The sequence below is a fragment of the Acanthochromis polyacanthus genome, chromosome 13, assembly GCF_021347895.1.
Source record: "Acanthochromis polyacanthus isolate Apoly-LR-REF ecotype Palm Island chromosome 13, KAUST_Apoly_ChrSc, whole genome shotgun sequence".
NCBI lineage: Eukaryota > Metazoa > Chordata > Actinopteri > Pomacentridae > Acanthochromis > Acanthochromis polyacanthus.
In genome coordinates this window covers 7,325,564-7,344,910 of record NC_067125.1, presented here as the reverse complement: position 1 = coordinate 7,344,910, position 19,347 = coordinate 7,325,564, and the positions used below count along the sequence as shown (strand labels likewise).

General features: G+C 39.0%; 2 protein-coding genes across 3 annotated transcripts; one reads left to right on the top strand and one right to left on the bottom strand.

Annotated features, from left to right (window-relative positions):
• Nucleotides 1-3,539: 3,539 nt before the first annotated feature.
• Nucleotides 3,540-19,176, bottom strand: tekt1 (tektin 1). Of its 2 annotated transcripts, XM_051957761.1 has the most exons (9): nt 19,076-19,176; nt 18,166-18,365; nt 17,916-18,081; nt 16,728-16,856; nt 16,491-16,637; nt 16,030-16,255; nt 15,305-15,501; nt 14,737-14,920; nt 3,540-5,023 (listed from the first exon to the last, which is right to left on the bottom strand). In XM_051957761.1, the coding sequence occupies exons 2-8, from the start codon at nt 18,338-18,340 to the stop codon at nt 14,761-14,763; spliced, it is 1,200 nt and encodes a 399-aa protein (XP_051813721.1). In that variant the 5' UTR covers nt 18,341-18,365; nt 19,076-19,176; the 3' UTR covers nt 3,540-5,023; nt 14,737-14,760. The 2 variants fall into 2 exon arrangements, with proteins under 2 accessions (XP_051813721.1, XP_022064885.2); XM_022209193.2 differs by lacking the exon at nt 3,540-5,023 and having other exon boundaries at nt 14,505-14,920.
• xaf1 (XIAP associated factor 1) lies at nt 6,792-12,716 on the top strand. The gene is made up of 7 exons (XM_051957762.1): nt 6,792-7,058; nt 8,716-8,851; nt 9,086-9,142; nt 10,547-10,772; nt 10,869-10,936; nt 11,743-11,988; nt 12,088-12,716. The coding sequence occupies exons 1-7, from the start codon at nt 7,021-7,023 to the stop codon at nt 12,118-12,120; spliced, it is 804 nt and encodes a 267-aa protein (XP_051813722.1). The 5' UTR covers nt 6,792-7,020; the 3' UTR covers nt 12,121-12,716.
• Nucleotides 19,177-19,347: the final 171 nt, after the last annotated feature.

The following is a 19,347-nucleotide window of genomic DNA, read 5'->3' as shown; positions in this document are numbered from 1 at the left end:
TTGCTAAAAGTCCGCTACAACTAGCAGGTGGTTAGCTTAGCTTAGCATGAAGACAGAGGCAAACAGAAAGCTTTGTTCCATGAAAAAGCACGTCATAATTTAATTAAATGACTTGTCATACCTAGTTTGTCTACAGAAAAGCTGAAGTGGACAAACAACCGGCTGTGGTTTAACAGAGGGTTACGTCTCTAGGAAGACACAGCACTTCAGCCTGACTCACCAAACTGACATGAGAGCGGTACTAATCTTTTCATCTACATCTTAGTAAGAAAGCAAATACGCCAGTTCACTCAAATTTTTAATTATTCCTTTAAGGCCTTTTAATTTCCGTTGATGTTTTGCTGTGTGTAATCATATTCTATCACATTAATCATAACAAACCTACTAGCAGGGCTTAAACCTTTGGCTTACGGGGCTCTAGTGGTTTGGAATCGCTTTTGTTCAGTCATTCATCAAGTGCTGTTCTTGGAGGTAAGAGTAAATAAAAAGATAATCTGATTAATAAAATTAGAAATTATATCTCGATGGATGGAGCCAAACGATGACAGAGGCTGCGATGATTCCTAATGCTACCTTATATACAGTATATCACCTGTCATCACAGCAGAAAAACTCCTAAAAGTACACTATATCTGAATTTTATTTATAAACTAAACAGCCAGCAAGCTGCACCTCAGAGTGAAAATGGAGAATATTTAAATACCTCATATCCAGAACTCTAAAAAGAGGACCTTGAGTTATTAAAGGTAATTAAAAGAGTATAATTAAAATAGAATATTTGCAACATGTTATAAATCTGAAAGATAAAAATGTTTTATCCAAATGATCAGTTATTAACTCAGCTGCTACTCCAACGCGTGTTTACAGGCAGACGTCTAAATGGAAAAGCTGGTGACCTTCTAGAAAAAGTATAACCAATAAATCTCTATGAATCATGTTAAAAAATTCACAATGGGGTTCCTTCATTTTTTCACATTTGCCCATTTTTAATCAATTTGCACATTTGAAAATTGTTGTTTGGAGTTATCACAGTCCCCTTCTCAAACCTGCTGTATGCTGCTAAGGAAACTATGAATATAGGTATTTAAGGTGAATATATACAAAATATGAACACTTTTATCTAAAAACATCACAGTCGTATGTGTGCGAATTTGTAATTGGCTTCCCTAGCAACAAAGATACTCACATAGCTCCTATAAACTGTGTGAATACGAGCATCCGTTAAAGAGTGCCCTTACAGCTCTGTTGTTCTTCCAATGAGCAGATGTTAGGAGCTCCTGGAGTTTCTCCACTTGAGCCTGATGTTTTCTGATTTCTCTCTGAGCCTGCACCCTGGCACAGAGGAAAGCCACACAGAATATCACCAGAAACACAGCTTTATATGAGCCAGACATGCACATTTTATGCACATTAATGTGCAAATAACACTCTTGTAATACATTCATATTCCACGAAGGAAAACAAACATTGGCTCAAATCAGTTGTACCGCTTGAGGTACTCTTGACACATTTAAATCAATAATTCCATTACACTAATAATGCCTATTTAATGTATTGTTATATGTTTTTTTCTCCTGTATTATGTCATATATTTGGTACAGTGAATGAGTAACAAAACAGTGTGTCTTTCAGCTCACCTAAAATGCCAAAGTCTCATCTTTCATAAGACACCCATACATGATTACAGGCATAAATAATTTCATTTACTCTTCAGATATTCCACTGATTTATTTTCAGGTTTCTCATCTTAACATGCAGGGTTTTCATGGCCCTTTTCAGCTCTGACCTGTCCTTCTTGAGAGTGGCTGGCTCCTGTTCTCGTCCCTCCAGCTCCCGATGAGATGTCTGGTTGCTGAGCTGGAGTCTGCTATGGGAGGATGGACAGACAGCGCCCTCTGCTGGTCCACAGATACCCAGCAGCTTGCTGATCTGCAGCACAACAAAATTTATCTTAGTGCTTCCAAGCTTTGTTTATTTATAAAAACGCATATGAGGCACATTAAAAGGATGTGCTGTGGTCAGACAAAGGTTTGGTTGTTTGTATAAAAGGAAATATAGATCTGAAATCTAGACCAGTGATGGCTAAAATTTCTTGATTATCAGGAGTATGCGTCAATACCATAGACTGTATATAAAGTGGACGTAGCATCTGGCTCCAAAATTGAAGCCCACCCGGAAGTGTCAAAAACTTGCAATATCACGCCGTCCGCTAGGGCTGGCTCCAAAAAGTTTTTGCTTCATAGACCCCAATTCATTTTTGGAAAAAATAAAATTTGATAGACTGATTTTCTACAGCTCAGGATTATTTTCCCGTTAGTTTTCATGGTCAAAATGAGAGATCAGGTGGCCGATCTTAAAATAAATTAATACTGAATTTTAAATAAATCGTTAAAGCTAGCAGAGCCAGGGGGCGTGGCTATACTTGATTGACAGTCCCATAGACTAGTCCTGCCCCGAGTTGCTCTCCGGTCCAGTTTGTTTGATGACGCTTTTTACGTCACTGGCTCCAAAAAATCCAAAATGGCGACCAGGAAGTAGCAAAATCCGGGCTTCATTTTCTCGACGTTGAAACCAACGGGTGACGTCACGGTTAGTTTACGCCTAGTCAGTATAAAAATATATATAAATATATTTATATATAAATATATAAATATAAAATCTTCTCTGATATTGTTTCTTGTAAGTAACTTATAATCCACTAAAATGGAATTCGTTGTTGCAGTCACATAACTGTAAAAAGCTTATATAGACTATGCTATAATAATCATATTTTATAAATTAAAATGATCACATTTCAGGAGAGTGCTCTGTCCCTTTAAGGCCTGAGAAGAATTATTTAAATAATGGACATTCAACTATCACAGACTAAATTCCTGTGTTTATATGAAAAGATCCCATCCTGTAGTTCCTCTTAAATCCATGAAGCATTTTAGCATCTTTCTACTCTTTGTCTTGGTTTTATTGCCCAAGGCTACACAATTCTCAACATTCTTATCATCTCAGAATCCAGGCACAACAGGAACCTTTTAAAAAAGCTCCTAATATCCTTGTATCTCCCAATTTGATTGTAATTAACAGATCTGAGTGTTTGACAGCTAAAAAGACACATAGTTCTTTGTATTGATGTTGTAGACCAGACCAATCACATCTACAGTTGGACACAAGCATCACTAACAGCACTGACAGCTCCATAGAAAAGGGATGTGTAAATGTGTAACTGTTGGGAAATATGTTTACCATATTGACTTTATTTGCTTTATGCTATACACAGATTGCTTCTTTGGCCCAAGACCCTCAAAAAATGAGTTAATGCAGGTGTGAAGTGTATACAGGTTGTCCATTAAAGTGCACCACACAGACTGTAAATTTACATCTTTTAAATATAAAAGTATAATGAAAAAATCCATAGGGCCAATTATGTAAAACTATTTCTAATGTCACATTTTAATTCATCCCAGCAGTATATAACAATAATTTCATTAAGAAAATTATTGCTACTTAAATCTGGACAAATGCCAGAAAATGGATGGATAGACAATTTTTTTTAATGATAATTCACTTAACTTCTTGCCAAAATTTGCATTTGCTTCCAAGTGGCAGTGTTTGCTGCTGGGCTGAAACTCCACAACACAATCCACTGTGGCAACAACTGTGCGTCAGTTTGTCCTTGTTGCCTGCAGACAGTCATGAGTGAACTTTACTGCCTTTCCTACAATTCTACAATTCTACAATTTCATTTAGCAGACGCTTTTGTCCAAAGCGACGTACAACACAAGCAATTTAGAGTCTTCCAGACTTACTGAGGAGTTTTTCAGGAATCTGGATTCAATGTTTTCTAAGTTATTTTTGTGTGTTTTTCTTAAAGTACAGGTTATTCTCTTAAAAATGAGACACTAAGGCTGATCTCTAATAAGTGTTTGCATGTGTGCTGTACTTTATGTTTCCTGTTTTCATAGGTCAACTTGTTCTGGTCAGATAGATCCTTCAGCGTGTGGTCAACATGCTGCATGCAACCATCGACATAAGAACAGAGAATCTGAGCATCCTAACTACTTCTCTCAGTCATGATGTTGGCACCACTGACTGACTTGCATGCATAAAAGAAATTATGATAGTAATGGTGTTGGGAATGATATTTCAATAATAGTTTTGATGCTATAAATATTGAGTGTTGCATGTGAAACTAATTATGTGATGAATGAATATAACTGACTGCATAACAAAAGCTGAATAACTGAGTATTTGACCGCTACTAATGCACAATAGCTACAAACTAACAGACAGAACCTCATAAAGGACATTCGGTCCTCACAGCACAACAGAAACACCTTTACATTCACACAGTGTCCTTCAAGGTGAAGATGGTTCGGATTGGCTAAGACAGAAGATGTCTAGGTGGGTTCAAGTTTAAACGGCAGATTCCCCCAACTGTAGACAAATCATGGTGACCTGTCTCTTACATGCTGCTGCTCTAAAGCAGACACTTTTCCCATGAGCCTCTCGTTCTCATCCTGTTGGCTCTGTAGATCAGAGCTCAGAGATCCCACCTCCCGCTGCCAATCACAGGTTCACATGGACAGAAGTCAATACTTTCAGCAGCAGATAATGAAATAACACATATGAGATGGGAAAGTGTTCTAACTAATCCTACCCTGGCCTCCCTCAGCTGGGTGTCCACTCCAGATCACTTCTTTCAGCCTCCAGCTTAGTGACAACCAGACTTAGCCGTAAGCCAAAGAAAGTTGGATATACTTGAGGACAGAGGCACATGAAGGCGGGTTGTTTTATGTCTTGGTGCAACATAATCCATCACACAAATAATAGCATTGCATTTGTAGAAAATACCTCATTTTTTGAAGCCTCCAGGTCTTTTCTCATCGCCTCCTCTGCTTCCCTCACTGTGCTCAGCTCTTCGCAGAGTCTCTCAACAGTTTGCTCTAGTAGCTTCTTCCGAGTGACCGCTGTTTCTTGAGTGATGGAGGAGCTCTGCAGGAGGTGAACATGCTCTCCTTTTAACTTCTCCCTGAAAAAAAAACCCATACTTTTTACTGAATATATTAAAAGGTGCTTCTAAAAACTTTGTACACGTTTCGCATTCTTCTTTACCTGACTGTTTTATATTTAACTAGAAAAGCACTCGGAGAGCGCATACCTCCGCCATGCCGTTTGTCTGTCTGTCCGTCTGTGTGTGTGTGTGTCTGTCTGTTTGTCTGTTAACAGCATAACTCAAAAAGTCATGGACAGATTTTCACCAAATTTTTACAGGATGTCCGGAAGAGCAAGAGTAAGAATCGATTAGATTTTGGAGGTGATCCGAAACACCATCTGGATCCAGGAATTTTTTGAAGGTCGAAGGACAATTGAGAGATGGCCGCCAGGCCATCTCTCAATTGGACAGAGAGCTTCCGGATCACCTCCAAAATCCTCCAAAATCTAATCGATTGTTACTTTTGCTCTTCCGGACATCCTGTAAAAATTTGGTGAAAATCCGTCCATGACTTTTTGAGTTATGCTGTTAACAGACAAACAGACAAACAAACTCCGATGATTACATAACCTCCTGGCGGAGGTAATGAGAAGTTGGTAGTACCCCGATTACACTGCATGATAAGTGTTGTTGTCAAAACGGCACCAAAACAAAGTAATACTCCTTCAACTGTAGAAACTGAATCATTTAACTAAATTCTAACCTAATTTTACTTTTAGCAGCATCTGCCTCTGATCTCTTTAACCGTCCCATTACCTTCAAATTTATAAACATCTTCTATCACTGGGGTCAATTTGACTCCAGCAATTCAAACCTTCATGAAATTACTAAATTTAAAGTTGTTCCCCATGTTCACAGTATGTATCAGATACTTGACGTCTGTTTGGTGACTGCTTAAACAGCCCTTTAAATAAAACAACCCACCATCCACTCCCCTCATACATCCAGGATACTTGTCATGTGACCAAGGAGAAATTTGCAGATCAAAATAAAATCTCTCTGACTGACCTGTGATTGGAAAATGTGGCGTTTCAATCATATTTTGTTCTCTGTAACATCTGGAATGAAAAACTTTTTTCTGTTATCAAGACTAGCAATATGGATTATGTCTGGTGTCAATCTGACCCCAGGAAAAACAAACACATTTTCAAAAAAAATTAGGGCACTAAAGGTTTTTACATTTTACAAAATTGCAAAATATGAAAACAAAATAATGCAAAATGCTGATATTTCTTCTGTTTTCTACACCTAAAAGCTTGGAGTCAAAATGACCCTAAAGAACACTGATGCGTACAACACGTGTACAAGACAATGAAAACATATCACTACGTTAATTTAATGTGTACCCAGTTGTTGCTGTTGGGTTTTCCTTATCAGCATGCTGGAATTGAATTTGATTTTTTGTTGTGTGTTTGGTTTCTGGTTTTGATTTATTGGGCTTTTGTGTATGAGATTTTTTGTTTTTGTTTGTTTATTGTTCAGGTTGTATATAACCAAGTTAAACAGTGAAGTTGAATTATATAATAGAAGAGATCGGGTATCAGGGCTACTCTTTTAATCTGTTTCTGAAAATAATTTTAAACTGACAGGTGAAGGACAGCTTTTATTTCCCTGTGTGGCACCCAAATCCTGAGTATCAGTGACACTCTTATACTGCACTGTAACTATTATACACAATAGAAAGAGACATAATGATTCATATGTAGAGGCCAATGGAAAGTTTCTTTTTTTTTCGTGTAGTTTTTCAAGTCTTATATCAACGATAGGAAGCTGCATTTTTTTTAAAAACTCTCTGTATAAATGAGAAGTAATGTGACAGTTCATTAAAATCTATTTGTGTTGTTCTGTCAGGCCTACAGTAAGAAATCCGGATATCCTCTGCTGCGCCCCCCTGTGGCAGCTGAGCAGAACAACGACATGTTGCGGATCTCACGATTTCACTTTCTGTTTTGCTGAACCGAATCGAAGAAGCTGAGACATTTCAGGGTAATCTTCTCCTCCCAGTGGATTTTTAAAAAAAAATATTCCCCTCCATGGACAGCAAGGAGGCAACACGCACCTGCGGCCAGTGGTGAGAGCAAACTTCATGAGAGTCTGGTTGGAGGAGGACACACAGAAGTACATTCAAAGTCTGTTAGCGTAACTTTGATTTAATCATTGGCGAGTAAATATGCAGAACGCAGGTCGTAAAGTGATGTGGATGGTTTGGAGACACAGTTCGGCGCAAGAAAATGTAACAGAATGATTTGTAGTATTATTTAAATGGGAATTGTATCACAGACACCTTTACCCAACTAAAACCTGTTTGACTCATTATAGGGTTAGGGTTAAGACGGTATTTGTGTGAAACTGGAAGTCCAAATGCGGGATCTGAATATCTGATTGAAGACAGTATGAAGGTGTAAAATGTTTGTAGTGTTTTGCAGGAGAAAGTATTAATGCTGACTCATAGTACAGCCCATGGGGGTACAAAGTCACAGTTAAAGTCCTCTTTCAGTCCATATTCAGCTCAGAGTTGTAAACAGGGCAGAGTTAACTACTAACTGGAGTTTAATAGACAGTTGGAGGAAAACAAACAGTTCACTTTCACTTTCACCATGGAGCTCCTGCTAAGTTCAGATAGAAGGATGTTTGGCAGAAGCTCACTGGGAGGTGATAAAGGGTGTGTTTCTGATCAGAGACTCAGAGGGAATTCTAGGAAATGCTGCTAAATTCAACAGCTTCCTGGTGTAAGCCAGGGCTGACATGTGACATGATGGATTTTGTTTTTAGTAAAAACACCCTGGTGTATTCTTTAATTTGTTTATTTTTAAATGATGTATCCATTGACCGTTAATGTTGTTTTTTTTTGTGCTTAATTCTTCCACTTAAACCATCTATCAATTGATGAATATTTTATCTGAAAATTATTTAAATTTTTTTCATTTATTTTTTGTCATTTAATCTAGTTGCGCATAGATTTATTTGCTCATGTGGAAACAAATTAATTTTTTACTATAAAATTAGGTAGTCATTCTTGTAAATGAAATGTTTTATTAATATTTCTGTGACACTGGCTGCCCTCCATATCACTCAAAAAGACACTTTCCTTCTAATATTTTAATTGCAGAACTGAGTTTGTTCAACATGTTTCATCTCTAATAACTACGAGTTTAGAATTTATTTTAAGTGTTAGAAAGTAACCATAATAATTGCATTACAGATGAAACACACAATGACCACATTTATTTGGAACATCAAAGAATGACTAGTGCAGATTTTTTTTGGAAATTTTTGAATACAGAGAAGCTGAATAAATGTCTAAATATGAATCATAATCAAGGTCAACTGAAAAAAACACAAATATAGCTTTATGAAGCTTTCTGTTGCGATGCAGGTTAAAGTGAAGGAGAGAGTTTCTGAAAACTGACATACCACTCCTATTGGCTAGTTAGACCCACAAGGCACAATATCACATTTTCTTACATTTTATTTTTATTGGATGCTTTTCTAAAGTTTTTATGCAGATTTGGAAAATTAAAAGCAACAAATATATCAAAACACAATGTCCTGCTTCCCAAGACAAACACTGTAAATGGCTAATTTTCTCATAGCATCTCGTATGACAATATCCACATTTATGATCATTACAGTGATGTCACGTGTGACTACATTTGATTGATGTCATTTTTATAAGTGTTCCCTAAATCAAACAGACAGATGATGATCATTTTTCTTCTCTCTTAAAGCCACAAGGAGGTTGCAGAGGCCAACTTCGCTCTGCATGAAACACACTGCAGCCGTTTCCTGTGTCTCTGTCCTGACTGTGATGAGGCCGTTCCCAGAGACCAGCTGGCCGAACACAAGGAGGAGCAACACACTCTGGTACACACAACCGAACACACACAGTCATGTTGCATTACATCACAGGACATTGCACTGGTTAGTTTTAGAATAAACTGTCTTCATACTAAGTTATGGGATCTTGTTCTTTGCCCCCAAAAGGGAGGCAGGGTCCAACGCAACAAATGTTTGCCTTGCAGCCGAAGTGACACAGCTTCAGACACGCACCGCATGATTGTGTTTTCTCTGCAAGTTCACTACTCTGTTTGTTTACAGGTGAGATGCACCAAATGTAGCAAGAAGATGGAGCGTTGTCAGCTAGCAGACCATGAGGTGAGTGCTGCTGCTCGGGACTGTTTATACTGACAGATGGTGAGGTACAGTATCGTGTTGTACAGCTTTAAAGCAACACAAACTGTCTCTTTTTTTTTTAAAAAATCACTCTGTTGGTATGAATGTCAGGGGAACAAAACTGCCAAAGCATCAAGGGTGTAACTAAAAATGGGGTGGGAACAAAATCCTTTGCAACAAAAATACATCAGTTATATTATTTATTCTTATTATATTTTTATTTCATATACAGTATAATTTTTGGTCATTATTTTCCATCTTTAGGTTTTACAGATTTTCCATGTTATTTTTGCTATTTTTTTCTATATTTAAGTTTTAAAGGGTTTGTAAAAAAAAAACACAATTAAAATTATTAAACAGGACAAAATCAATAAGAGGTTAAAGAGAACAGGAGAATGGCAAAAAGTAGAAAAACAGTAAATATGTGTGATTTGCATGTATATATAATATACTATGCCATGTTAATTATTTGTCATATTCAGAGATGCTTTAAGTGATTCGGTGATATTTTTTTTGTCATTTTCATGCATTTTTTAATCACGTGTCCCTCAGTTTGTCACAGGCAGTCACATATTCCGCTGCTAGATGTGCTACACGTCCCTCTATTAATAGAATCTGTTGCTCTGCCGTCTTTGATTTGGTCACATTTTAAGAGGAAGTGTGAGTCTGTCTCGACTTCACCTGTCACGCAGAGATCACAGGGTTTTTATAGTGACAACAAACACACAATAATGACAGATTGTGTCTCCTGAGTGTCAGTGGTGACAAGAAAGGCAAACACTACAATGTTAAACAGTAATACAGGATAAAACATTCGACTGCATGAAGAGGAAAAAACTCTGATGACCTCATAGTTACATGATCAGTTTAATGAAAGCCTGCATTAGGGAAAATGTGGAATTCATAGATAGATAGATGGATAGAAAAGGCAGGTTAGTAACCAGATTAACATTAAAGGTTAGTATATACTCTAAAAAAAAACTTGCTCTACAATACTATATAAACAAAATACTTCTCATTTTAAAATATATAGAAATACTAAATGAATTAAAAGTCAATATACAGTATGTACACATTTCAAGGCACAGTGGTTTGAAGTCATTTTTACAGATAGTAAGAAAACGGTTGCAGTAAACTGCATAAGGTGCAGACATTTTTTAATCACATTGGATCAGTCCCAGTGTGATCACGACTATAACCATTGACCACTCACTGATGAGTATGAGTGAGCATTCAAAGTGCACTATTGCTTTGATTTAACAGACTCTTATGTTACTTTTGTACCTGAACACTATCTGATGTTACATTAGACAGATTTGCAGTAAAATGTGAACACACTCTGTGCCCCAGACCAGTGATTTATCATCTGCTGTGCTCTGATCCCAGGCTGATGAGTGTGAGGAGCGTCTGCAGAGCTGTGTGTTCTGTGATCTGGAGTTACCGTGGAAGGAGCTGGACCAGCACTGTCTGGTCTGTGGGAGTCGCACCGAGCTCTGCAGGGACTGCGGCCGCTACGTCAAACTGAGGGACCAGCCTGAGCACCAGATGACCTGCTCAGCCGCCGACGGCGACTCAAGTCCTCCTCTGGCTAACAGCGGCGCTCCCAGTACAAGTAAGGGAACGCTGCATTCACCGAGAAATCTCAGTCAACCTCCGGAATACTGCTTCTCCCGCTGTTTCATTCTTGCCTTCCCTTTCTCAACAACAGAAGTAGAAATAGTGAGCTGCAGAAGATGTATGGGATCGTTTCCAGCTGAGGAGCTAGAAGAACATCAGGTATTTTCAAGCATTTTTCACACGTTATGGGCTCAATTCTTCAGATAAGCATTGGTTAAGATGCAGCATGGGGATTTTTTAGAACAAATATTTATGCCTTTCTTAGCAATTCAGTTGTGACCTTGTAATTTTGTGAAAATGTCAAGATTATAAGGTAAAGCTACATGTTTAACTACCATTTACCAATCATACATCCCTCCATTATCTATACACTGTTTAATCCTCATGGAGGTCTGGAGCCTATCCCAGCTGACAAGAAACAACCTGGACAGGTCACCAGTCTATCACAGGATAACATATAGAGACAAACAATCACACTCACATTCACACCTAGGGACAGTTTAGAATCACCATTTAACCTCAGCATGTTTTTGGACTCACCACAAAGCCTGGGAGGAAGCTGGAGAACCTGGAGAATGCAGAACATGCAAACTCCATGCATGAAGATCCCAGGCCGGGATGCTGCGAGGTGACGGTGCTAACCACAGAGCCGCTGTGCCATTCAGCAGTTGGCTTAGTTAAAATGCTTTGCTACTTTAAAAGTCGCACAAATGAAAACAAGCAGTGAATTGACTGGGTAATGTGTTGAACAGCAACAATCAGCTAGTTTTCTAACCTTAAACACCGTAAACGAAGGGTCCTACCAGATTAAGGCTGTGGCTGTATTACATGAAGCAGTGGAGCATCTTATGAAATAACTTTATATTTATGAAAAAGAAAGCATTCGTTTTTCTCTCTTATGCTTCTACTTCTCCTCTTCTACTAAACATGCAGTCATCAGGGCAATGCTTTTCTCCTGTTTCCAGCTGAAGTGTGCTGGAGCCACCAGATCAGATGATGAGGAGGCCGAAGAGAAAGACAGTGAGGATGAGGAGGATGAGGAGGATGTTTCTGGGCTGGGAGCCGCTGCTCAGCTTAGCAGCACCTTTCGGGCACGTCTGTCAGACAGACCCAGCCAAGCTCGCTGGGATAACGAAGCCGACCCTCACCAGATCAGCACCTGCCCACACTGTCATCTGGCCCTGCCCCTCATCACGCTGCGCTGGCATGAGGTAACCTTCCTAAATCACACTGTGTTGAATATTTATGTACACACTGTTAGAGATTTCCTAAAGTAACCGGTTTCCCGTTTGTTCTCTGTGTGTTTTTAGACAAAGTGCCAAATTCACATCCTCTTGAAATAGAAGGAGACAACAGGTCAGGATGGATAAGCTGCCTCACATTCATATTGGAGAGCATTTGGGCTGCTGGAATGGAATTTCAGCTGCTACAGACCTTTGGGATTCTTTCTCATGTTTATCCGAGTGTTTACATTTAGTTTTATTCACCTTTGGTTCTTGTACAAGTTTGTGCTTCCACAAAGAAAATACTAGTTCAGAAAGTAAACTTGACACTCCTGATATCTTTGCAAAGAACAATCTGTAAACTACAAGCACAGCTACTGAACTGTAAAGCCGCCGAACAATCACAGTTTTCATGTCACAGTAAAGTGCATTGGGTGGATGGTCTTTTCTGAAAAACTCCAGATGACGAAGTGAGTGATGGGATGTATGCTCTCATGAGAATGTAAGTAATATTTGCCTCACTGATTTGCCATTGCTTTGTGTTCATACTGCTGTCCTCTCTGTCATGTTGAATCTTCTAGACACTTTTTAGTTTGTCACAGTTTTATGGCTTTCATAGTTTGTTTTCAGCCCCTGATGAACACTGGCCTATGTTTTGTTTGTTTGGCTTAATTAACACATCCATCTCTTACAAATTAAATAAGACAGAAACCTGACTGGGTCTCAGATATTCTTCCAGATTTTTAATCCAGCAAAAATCCATATTATTAAAGCTTGTGTTTATGTATGTTGACATATCCATACGATGTTTTCCATGTGTGCTGGAGGATGTATCACCAGAGAGAAAAGTAGTGGACAGTATGGCCGATCACTTCCTCCTTAAACTGCAGCATATTAAAGTCACAAAAACAGATTCAGACTTCAAGACTTTTTTTTTAACCAAACCTAAAGACCTATCCAATCAGTGTGGAGAGTGGAGCTTTCTGCTGATCAAAAGTTTAAGACCATAGCTAAAAAAAAAAAAAAAAAGTTGAAACCCCCCTCAAAACAGAAGCAGCAGCGTCAAAAAAAAGCAGTGTCAGTAATGAATAGCTCCACCGTTCTTGTGGATCGCTTCAAAAATTTGTTTGGGCATTCTTGATGTGAGTGTTTCCAGGAGGCTGGTGGGAACGTTGCTCCAAGTGGTGAAGATGGCTTCATCAAGGGCATCCACTGTCTGGAGCTGATGTCCATTTTTCATAGACTTAGCGTGCCATCCATCCCCAAATGTTCTCAGTTAGATTTAGATCAGGGGAACACACAGGATGGTCCAAATGACTGGTGTTGTTCTCCTGGATGACGTCCTTTGTCAGGCGGGCGTTGTGAACTGCAGCGTTGTCCTGATCAAATAGCCAGTCATTAAATAGCCAGTCATTACTGCACAGACGAAGACCTCAGTCAACATCTCCACATAGCCAGCTACTGTTTGACGCCCTACACAACCTGAAGCTCCGCTGTTCCATTGAAGGAAAAAACCCAGATCATGATGAAGCCTCCTCTACTGTACCATGTAGAAAACGTCTCCACACTGCAAAAACTCAAAATCTTACCAAGTTTTGTTGCCTTATTTTTAGTCAAAATGTCTCATCCCACTTGACAAATTCACTTAACAAGTGACATCAGTAAGATGGAGGGACTTGTTTTAAGAAAATGCATCTTAAATAAGTCAAACAATCTTAAATTGATCTTGTTTTAAACCCTCGTGTCGTCCTGCTGGTCAAATTGACCCGTTTTAAAGTTTAAAAATGTGGAAAAAATATTTATATTTTCACAGTGAAAACTTCCACATTTTCACATTTTTTTGGGAAATTTTTGAGAAATTTTTGGTGGAAAAAAAGAAATGCTAAAAAATGTGATATTAGAATATTAGATATTATTAAATATTAGAAGTTTTACTGATATATATGCAATCATTTTAGATATTTTTTTGATTTTTAGAGGATTTTTATTAATTTTTTGAAAATATTTACAACCTTTTTTAAAATTTTTATTTCTTGCCAAATTTGGGGATTTTTATTTTTAAATAAAACTTTTAAGGGAAACTTCTAAAGAATAATCATTTTCATCCACTCTTTGAAGCTCAGTTTAGTTTTTACACTAAACTTACAGTTTAATCCTGTTGCATCAAAACTTTAACTTCCAGTATGAAACATGATCCAGTACTGACTTATTCTTTAGGAGGTTTGATCTTTAAAAAGGCCTTTTTGAGATGGATTGAGCAAATTAATTAAGTTCCTCAAAGAAAGACTGTGTCTGACAGGCACTCTCTTTTATCGCTATTGTGGATTTTTCCCGTTTTTTCCATATTGCTCAATTAATCTGACCAACAGCTTTTCCTCAGAAGAGACTAAATTAAAGCTTTTCTGTCGGTCCATCATGAGTTTGCCTTTGCTTTTCTGCTAAGCCAGAAAATCAGGCAAATTTGTTCTTTATTATTTTAATTTGGGCAAGCAAACATCTCAAAATTGATTCATCTCTCTTTAATTCTGGTTCACTTGGTTTTACTAAATGTAAAATGTAAGCCCATCATAAGAAGGTCACACAAACTCACATGACAACACAGAAACAAAGTTACATCACTCTTATACCAACAACTCTCAAGTTTACTCAAGAAAGAAGAAAGAGGGAAAAAAAAACAGCGCTAGATTTCTCAAAGTCAATTTTATATGACTGCGTTTTAAAATGAATACTGCTTACACGTAGACGTCCTGCTGCTGATGCTCAGAAGTTGTGTATGATGATGGGCTTCCTGTGCTGAGAGCAGATGACCTCATCAATGTAGAGAGTGTTGGCCTCCACATCGATGTGTTCCTGCAGCTGCAGCTGGCAGTGAACCAGAGCCCTCTGCTCCTCCTCAGACTGGACCACCTCACCACAAAGTCTGAGAGCACAGAGACGCCACACAATGACTACCTGAACATTAATATCTGTTAATCATACATCCGACAATGTGGGAAGAACCTTGATAGAAAACAAACACGCACATCCTTCAAAACCAGACCATAACAATGTGGCAGAGACTCTTTCTATGTATTTCTGTGTCAATAATGAAGCTTTCTTTTGTCTGAAAACCTCCACCGTGCCTTTACATTTACCTCCTAACATGCATTGAAGCTTTGACCTTTATTTTTTAAACCTTCACATTGTTATATTCATATTGCGTATTCTTGGTTACAGCAGCTTAAGCAGCACAAAAGATTTTAACTGTGAAATGTAGTCCTTTCATTGTCCCCTCACATGAGAGGTGAGAGTGTGCTGGCTGTACCTGTTGATGTTAGCAGTGAGCTGCTGGACCTCAGCGAGGAGCTGGGACTGTGCTGGATCGTAGCATTGCTCTTTGCCAGGCCTCTGGCGGCGCAGTGCCAGCCGGGCCTGAGCCAGACTCAGACATTGCTCATTCTCTGTGATGGCCACTTGGAGGTCCTCTCTGATCCTCTGCTGGCTGGTAATCTCAGACAGAATCTAGAGGGAACAGAGGCGTCACACCAGGTCATTACACAGTAGAGCTGTAGAAACGTTATATCGGGCTGGTTATACTATAATTAATATATTTAACATTAAAAGTGATTAGTGGTTGGCACTTTCGCCTTGCAGCAAGATCCCTGGTTCAAATCCCGGCCTGGACCTGGGATCTTTCTGCATGGAGTTTGCATGTTCTCCATGTACATGTGTGGGTTTTCTCCGGGTTCTCTGGCTTCCTCCCACAGTCCAAAAATATGCTGAGGTTAACTGACTATTCTAAATTGCCCGTAGGTGTGAATGTGAGAGTGATTGTTTGTCTCTATATGTAGCCCTGCGACAGACTGGTGACCAGTCCAGGTGTCCCCTGCCTTCACAATAAGTCAGCTGGGATAGACTCCGGCCCTCCAGAGACCCAAATGAGGACTAAGCTGTGTATAGAGAATGGATAGATTTACATCTCTGATTTTGTTTCTGCTCACAGCTCACTCAGTCTGCCAAATATACAGAATATGCGACTCTCTGTCCTACCTTTGGCAGTTTATCCTCCATCTGGCTCTTGGTATTCTTGACTTCCTGGATGTTAAGCTGAAAGGCTGCTGTTGTAGCCTGGACCTGCTTCCGCATGTCAGCAGCCGTCTGCTCCAGGACAGACTCCACCAGGGCCTTCAGGGACAGTGAGTTGGTCTTCTGGTACTCCGCCTTTGCAATGTTTTTGTCTGAGATGTTCTCCCAGAACTCTGGAGTCACTGTCAAGCTGAGAGATGTTTAAAAACCTATGAAAACCTGGAACAACCAGCATTTCTTTTTGTACATTTCCCGACTTCCCAGATCTATGCAGAAGTCTTAAAGTGAAATGTCCAAGTCCTCTTTTATATTTGCACTGAAAATGATTTCAAATACTGCAAACATGTAGAATTTTGAAGGGTCTTTCAGATATTATATTAATTTTCTCTATGTACTGAGGAAATGAGAAGGTGGTAGTAGTTCACCTCGGCAGAACAGCGTTTGTGTTTTGGGACTTCTGCAGGTCGTTGACAGAATGGGTGGTCATTAATACACAGGAGTTGTCGATGCACTGGGCCTCAAATTTCTCCTTTAGATCTTTCTCTAAACGGTACTTGGCAGACCGGTTCAGTCTGGAATACAAAACAACAGATTTTATATTGATGTACTGGCAAGTGACCCCTTTATAGTGCGTTTCTACTCATGCATGGCCTCTTTCCTACCGTATCTGCTCAGTGATCTGCTCTACTACACGCTGCAGGAGAGAAGCCACCCCCTTAATAAGATCCCTCTCCTTCAGCAGCTCTCTGTCCACATCATCATGCAGGTTCTCAGAAGGGAAACGTTTCTTTCTGAAAGACCACAGAACAAGATAACCATCGCTCATCTGCTCATCATCTGCATTTGCATCTCCTAAATATTTGGAGCATTTGTTTCTATACAAGAAACACAAAGCAGCGTTTATGTTGCCTGCATACAAAAATGCATCTTGAAGATAACTTGGTGGACTCAGAATGCTGAATCCTCAATACAATTATTTGTAAAAGTGTCAGACAGATATATGTGGTGGAATCTTGTGTAACAGCAACAGAGGGGTAAGTGTAGTATAACACTGTCCAATAGTTATCGAGGGACATGTGCAATAGCAACAAAATCATATTTGCAATATTATCATGTGAAAATGTCATTTAATTATTGCTTAGTAACTTGCCTTGGTCCTGCAGCCTTTGTATGTTTGTGTGCACTGTGTGTTGCTGTTTGTTTGTGTATCTTTGTTCAGGTATGGTATTAAGTTATTTGTCATTTTTATATTTTTAACCTGCCAATAAGAGTCAAGATGGAAATCATAATCTCTCGTATTTACGTGGAAATGTACAATAATACAGACTGTCCTATTTTGAAAATGTTACATTTTTTAATTAAAAAAACATGAACATAAACAAAAGCTTTAGCTAGAGCATATATCTATATGCAGGATGAGGATGGTGGATTTTAACCTTCATTTCCGGCACATTTATTCTGTAAAGTTTGATTTCGATTACTTTTTGGTAACTTCATGATGGTAAACTTCAACAGACAGATACAAGCATTTATACTACTATTGTTATTACTGTGATTTAGTTCTCTCTACTTCTGAGCAATCCTATTATCTATTGTACAGTCAGACAGTAGTAATGTCTGGAATAAAAAGGACTACTGAATAGGATATAAATGAGAAGCACGTGAAGATGAGTCTGACATTTAATTTCTCAATTCAAAGAGCTTCACTCCCTTATTTTGGTTTGAAAAGTTTAAACTTCACGTGCAGAGTTGATGCAAACTAACGACAGCTGCCATTTATTTGATAGAAGAGATGTGAGAACAAGGAAAGTTTCACAAATGTTCTCCTTCAGATTGTTAAAGATCCTCACCTCTCCTCCAGACAGAGAACAGTGACTCTCAGAGGCTCTTTGGTCGCCTCCAGGGCATTCACTACTCTGCTCTGTAATGCTATAAGGACATCAATCTCCAAAGTAATCTCCTCTAGCTTCAACTCCAGCTCCTTCTTCAAAAACTGGATGTCTCTGATCCGCTGGTCTGAGCAGCAGAAGAGAAAACATCCTCAGCAATCTTGCAGTTGTCTTTCTGTGTGAAACACAAAGCAACTGCTTTTTAACTTACCGAGTCGCTTATGGTCATCGTCCTGCATGCGCTTGCAAGCTTTGTCCGTTTCTTCGAGCAGCCTCTTGCACTGTGCTCTGAAGAGCCCTGAGTTATTCAGCATGAGCTCAATATTCATTAGATTGGGCTTTCCCCCCTGCTGAGCGCTGAGGTCCAGGACAGACATCTTCTCCATCGACAGCCAGTGCAGGAAGGAAGAACTGAAACAGGAAATGGTAAACAAATAAATAAAAATGTGTTTTCGCTTGGTTAAAGAGAAACAAAAACACACAAAACCAAAGGAAAATGCATTCCATCAAGACTCTAAACTGGCTATAGATACACTACTGTTAAAAAGTTCTGGGTCACTGGGAAATGACCTCATTTTTGAAAGAAAAACTTTTTTTTCATTGAAGACAACGTTAAATGAATGATAAATCCAGTCTAGACATTGTTGGTAAATGACTATTCTAGCTGGAAACAGCTGATTTTTAATGGAATATCTCCATAGGGGTACAGAGGAACATTTCCAGCAACCATCACTCCTGTGTTCTAATGCTACATTGTGTTAGCTAATGGTGTTGAAAGGCTCACTGATGATTAGAGAACCCTTGTGCAATTATGTTAGAACATGAATAAAAGTGTGAGTTTTCACGGGAAACATGAAATTGTCTGGGTGACGCCAAACTTCTGGATAACAATGTATACATAGGATATGTCAGAAGGAATTGTGCCTGTTAGGAGATTCACCCTCATCAGAACACACAACAAGTAACGTTTCCAGCGTTAGCATTAGCCCCAAAGTTCATTTGGCTAACTACAGTGAAACTACAAACTGACATCACACACAGTGTTGTTCTTCACAAAACTTAAAACGTTGGCACGTTAAAACAAGACGGCAAAAAATACAAGAGTAGTTTCGGACACATACCTTGTTTCATGCGGCTGACAACCACCAAGTGTATCAGTTATGAAGTCCTCTATTACCGACTGCAGTCAAGTTGGAGGAAAACAAACCGTTACTAAAGCAACGGCAGGTCAGCGGCGGACACGCCCCCGGGAGCGCGCATTTTTCATTCCCAGTTCAGAAACGTTTACAACTGCTTTAACGTGGATCATAGAGTCAGAATGTACAAATACACAGCAGGTTGTATCTGTGGCAACAGCAGAGGGCTGTGTTAGGGAACTGTTAATGTTTCTTGT

Bases quoted from the DNA above. Each gene is read 5' to 3' on its own strand.
- xaf1 (XM_051957762.1), top strand. From the start codon at position 7,021: ATGGACAGCAAGGAGGCAACACGCACCTGCGGCCAGTG. The intron at 9,143-10,546 runs GTGAGTGCTGCT...CTCTGATCCCAG, and splicing joins GTCAGCTAGCAGACCATGAG to GCTGATGAGTGTGAGGAGCG. The intron at 11,989-12,087 runs GTAACCTTCCTA...GTGTGTTTTTAG, and splicing joins TCACGCTGCGCTGGCATGAG to ACAAAGTGCCAAATTCACAT.
- tekt1 (XM_051957761.1), bottom strand. From the start codon at position 18,340: ATGGAGAAGATGTCTGTCCTGGACCTCAGCGCTCAGCAGGGGGGAAAG. The intron at 16,638-16,727 runs GTAGGAAAGAGG...TTTGTATTCCAG, and splicing joins CAGATCACTGAGCAGATACG to ACTGAACCGGTCTGCCAAGT. The intron at 14,921-15,304 runs GTACAGCCAGCA...CTGTGCTCTCAG, and splicing joins CTCACTGCTAACATCAACAG to ACTTTGTGGTGAGGTGGTCC.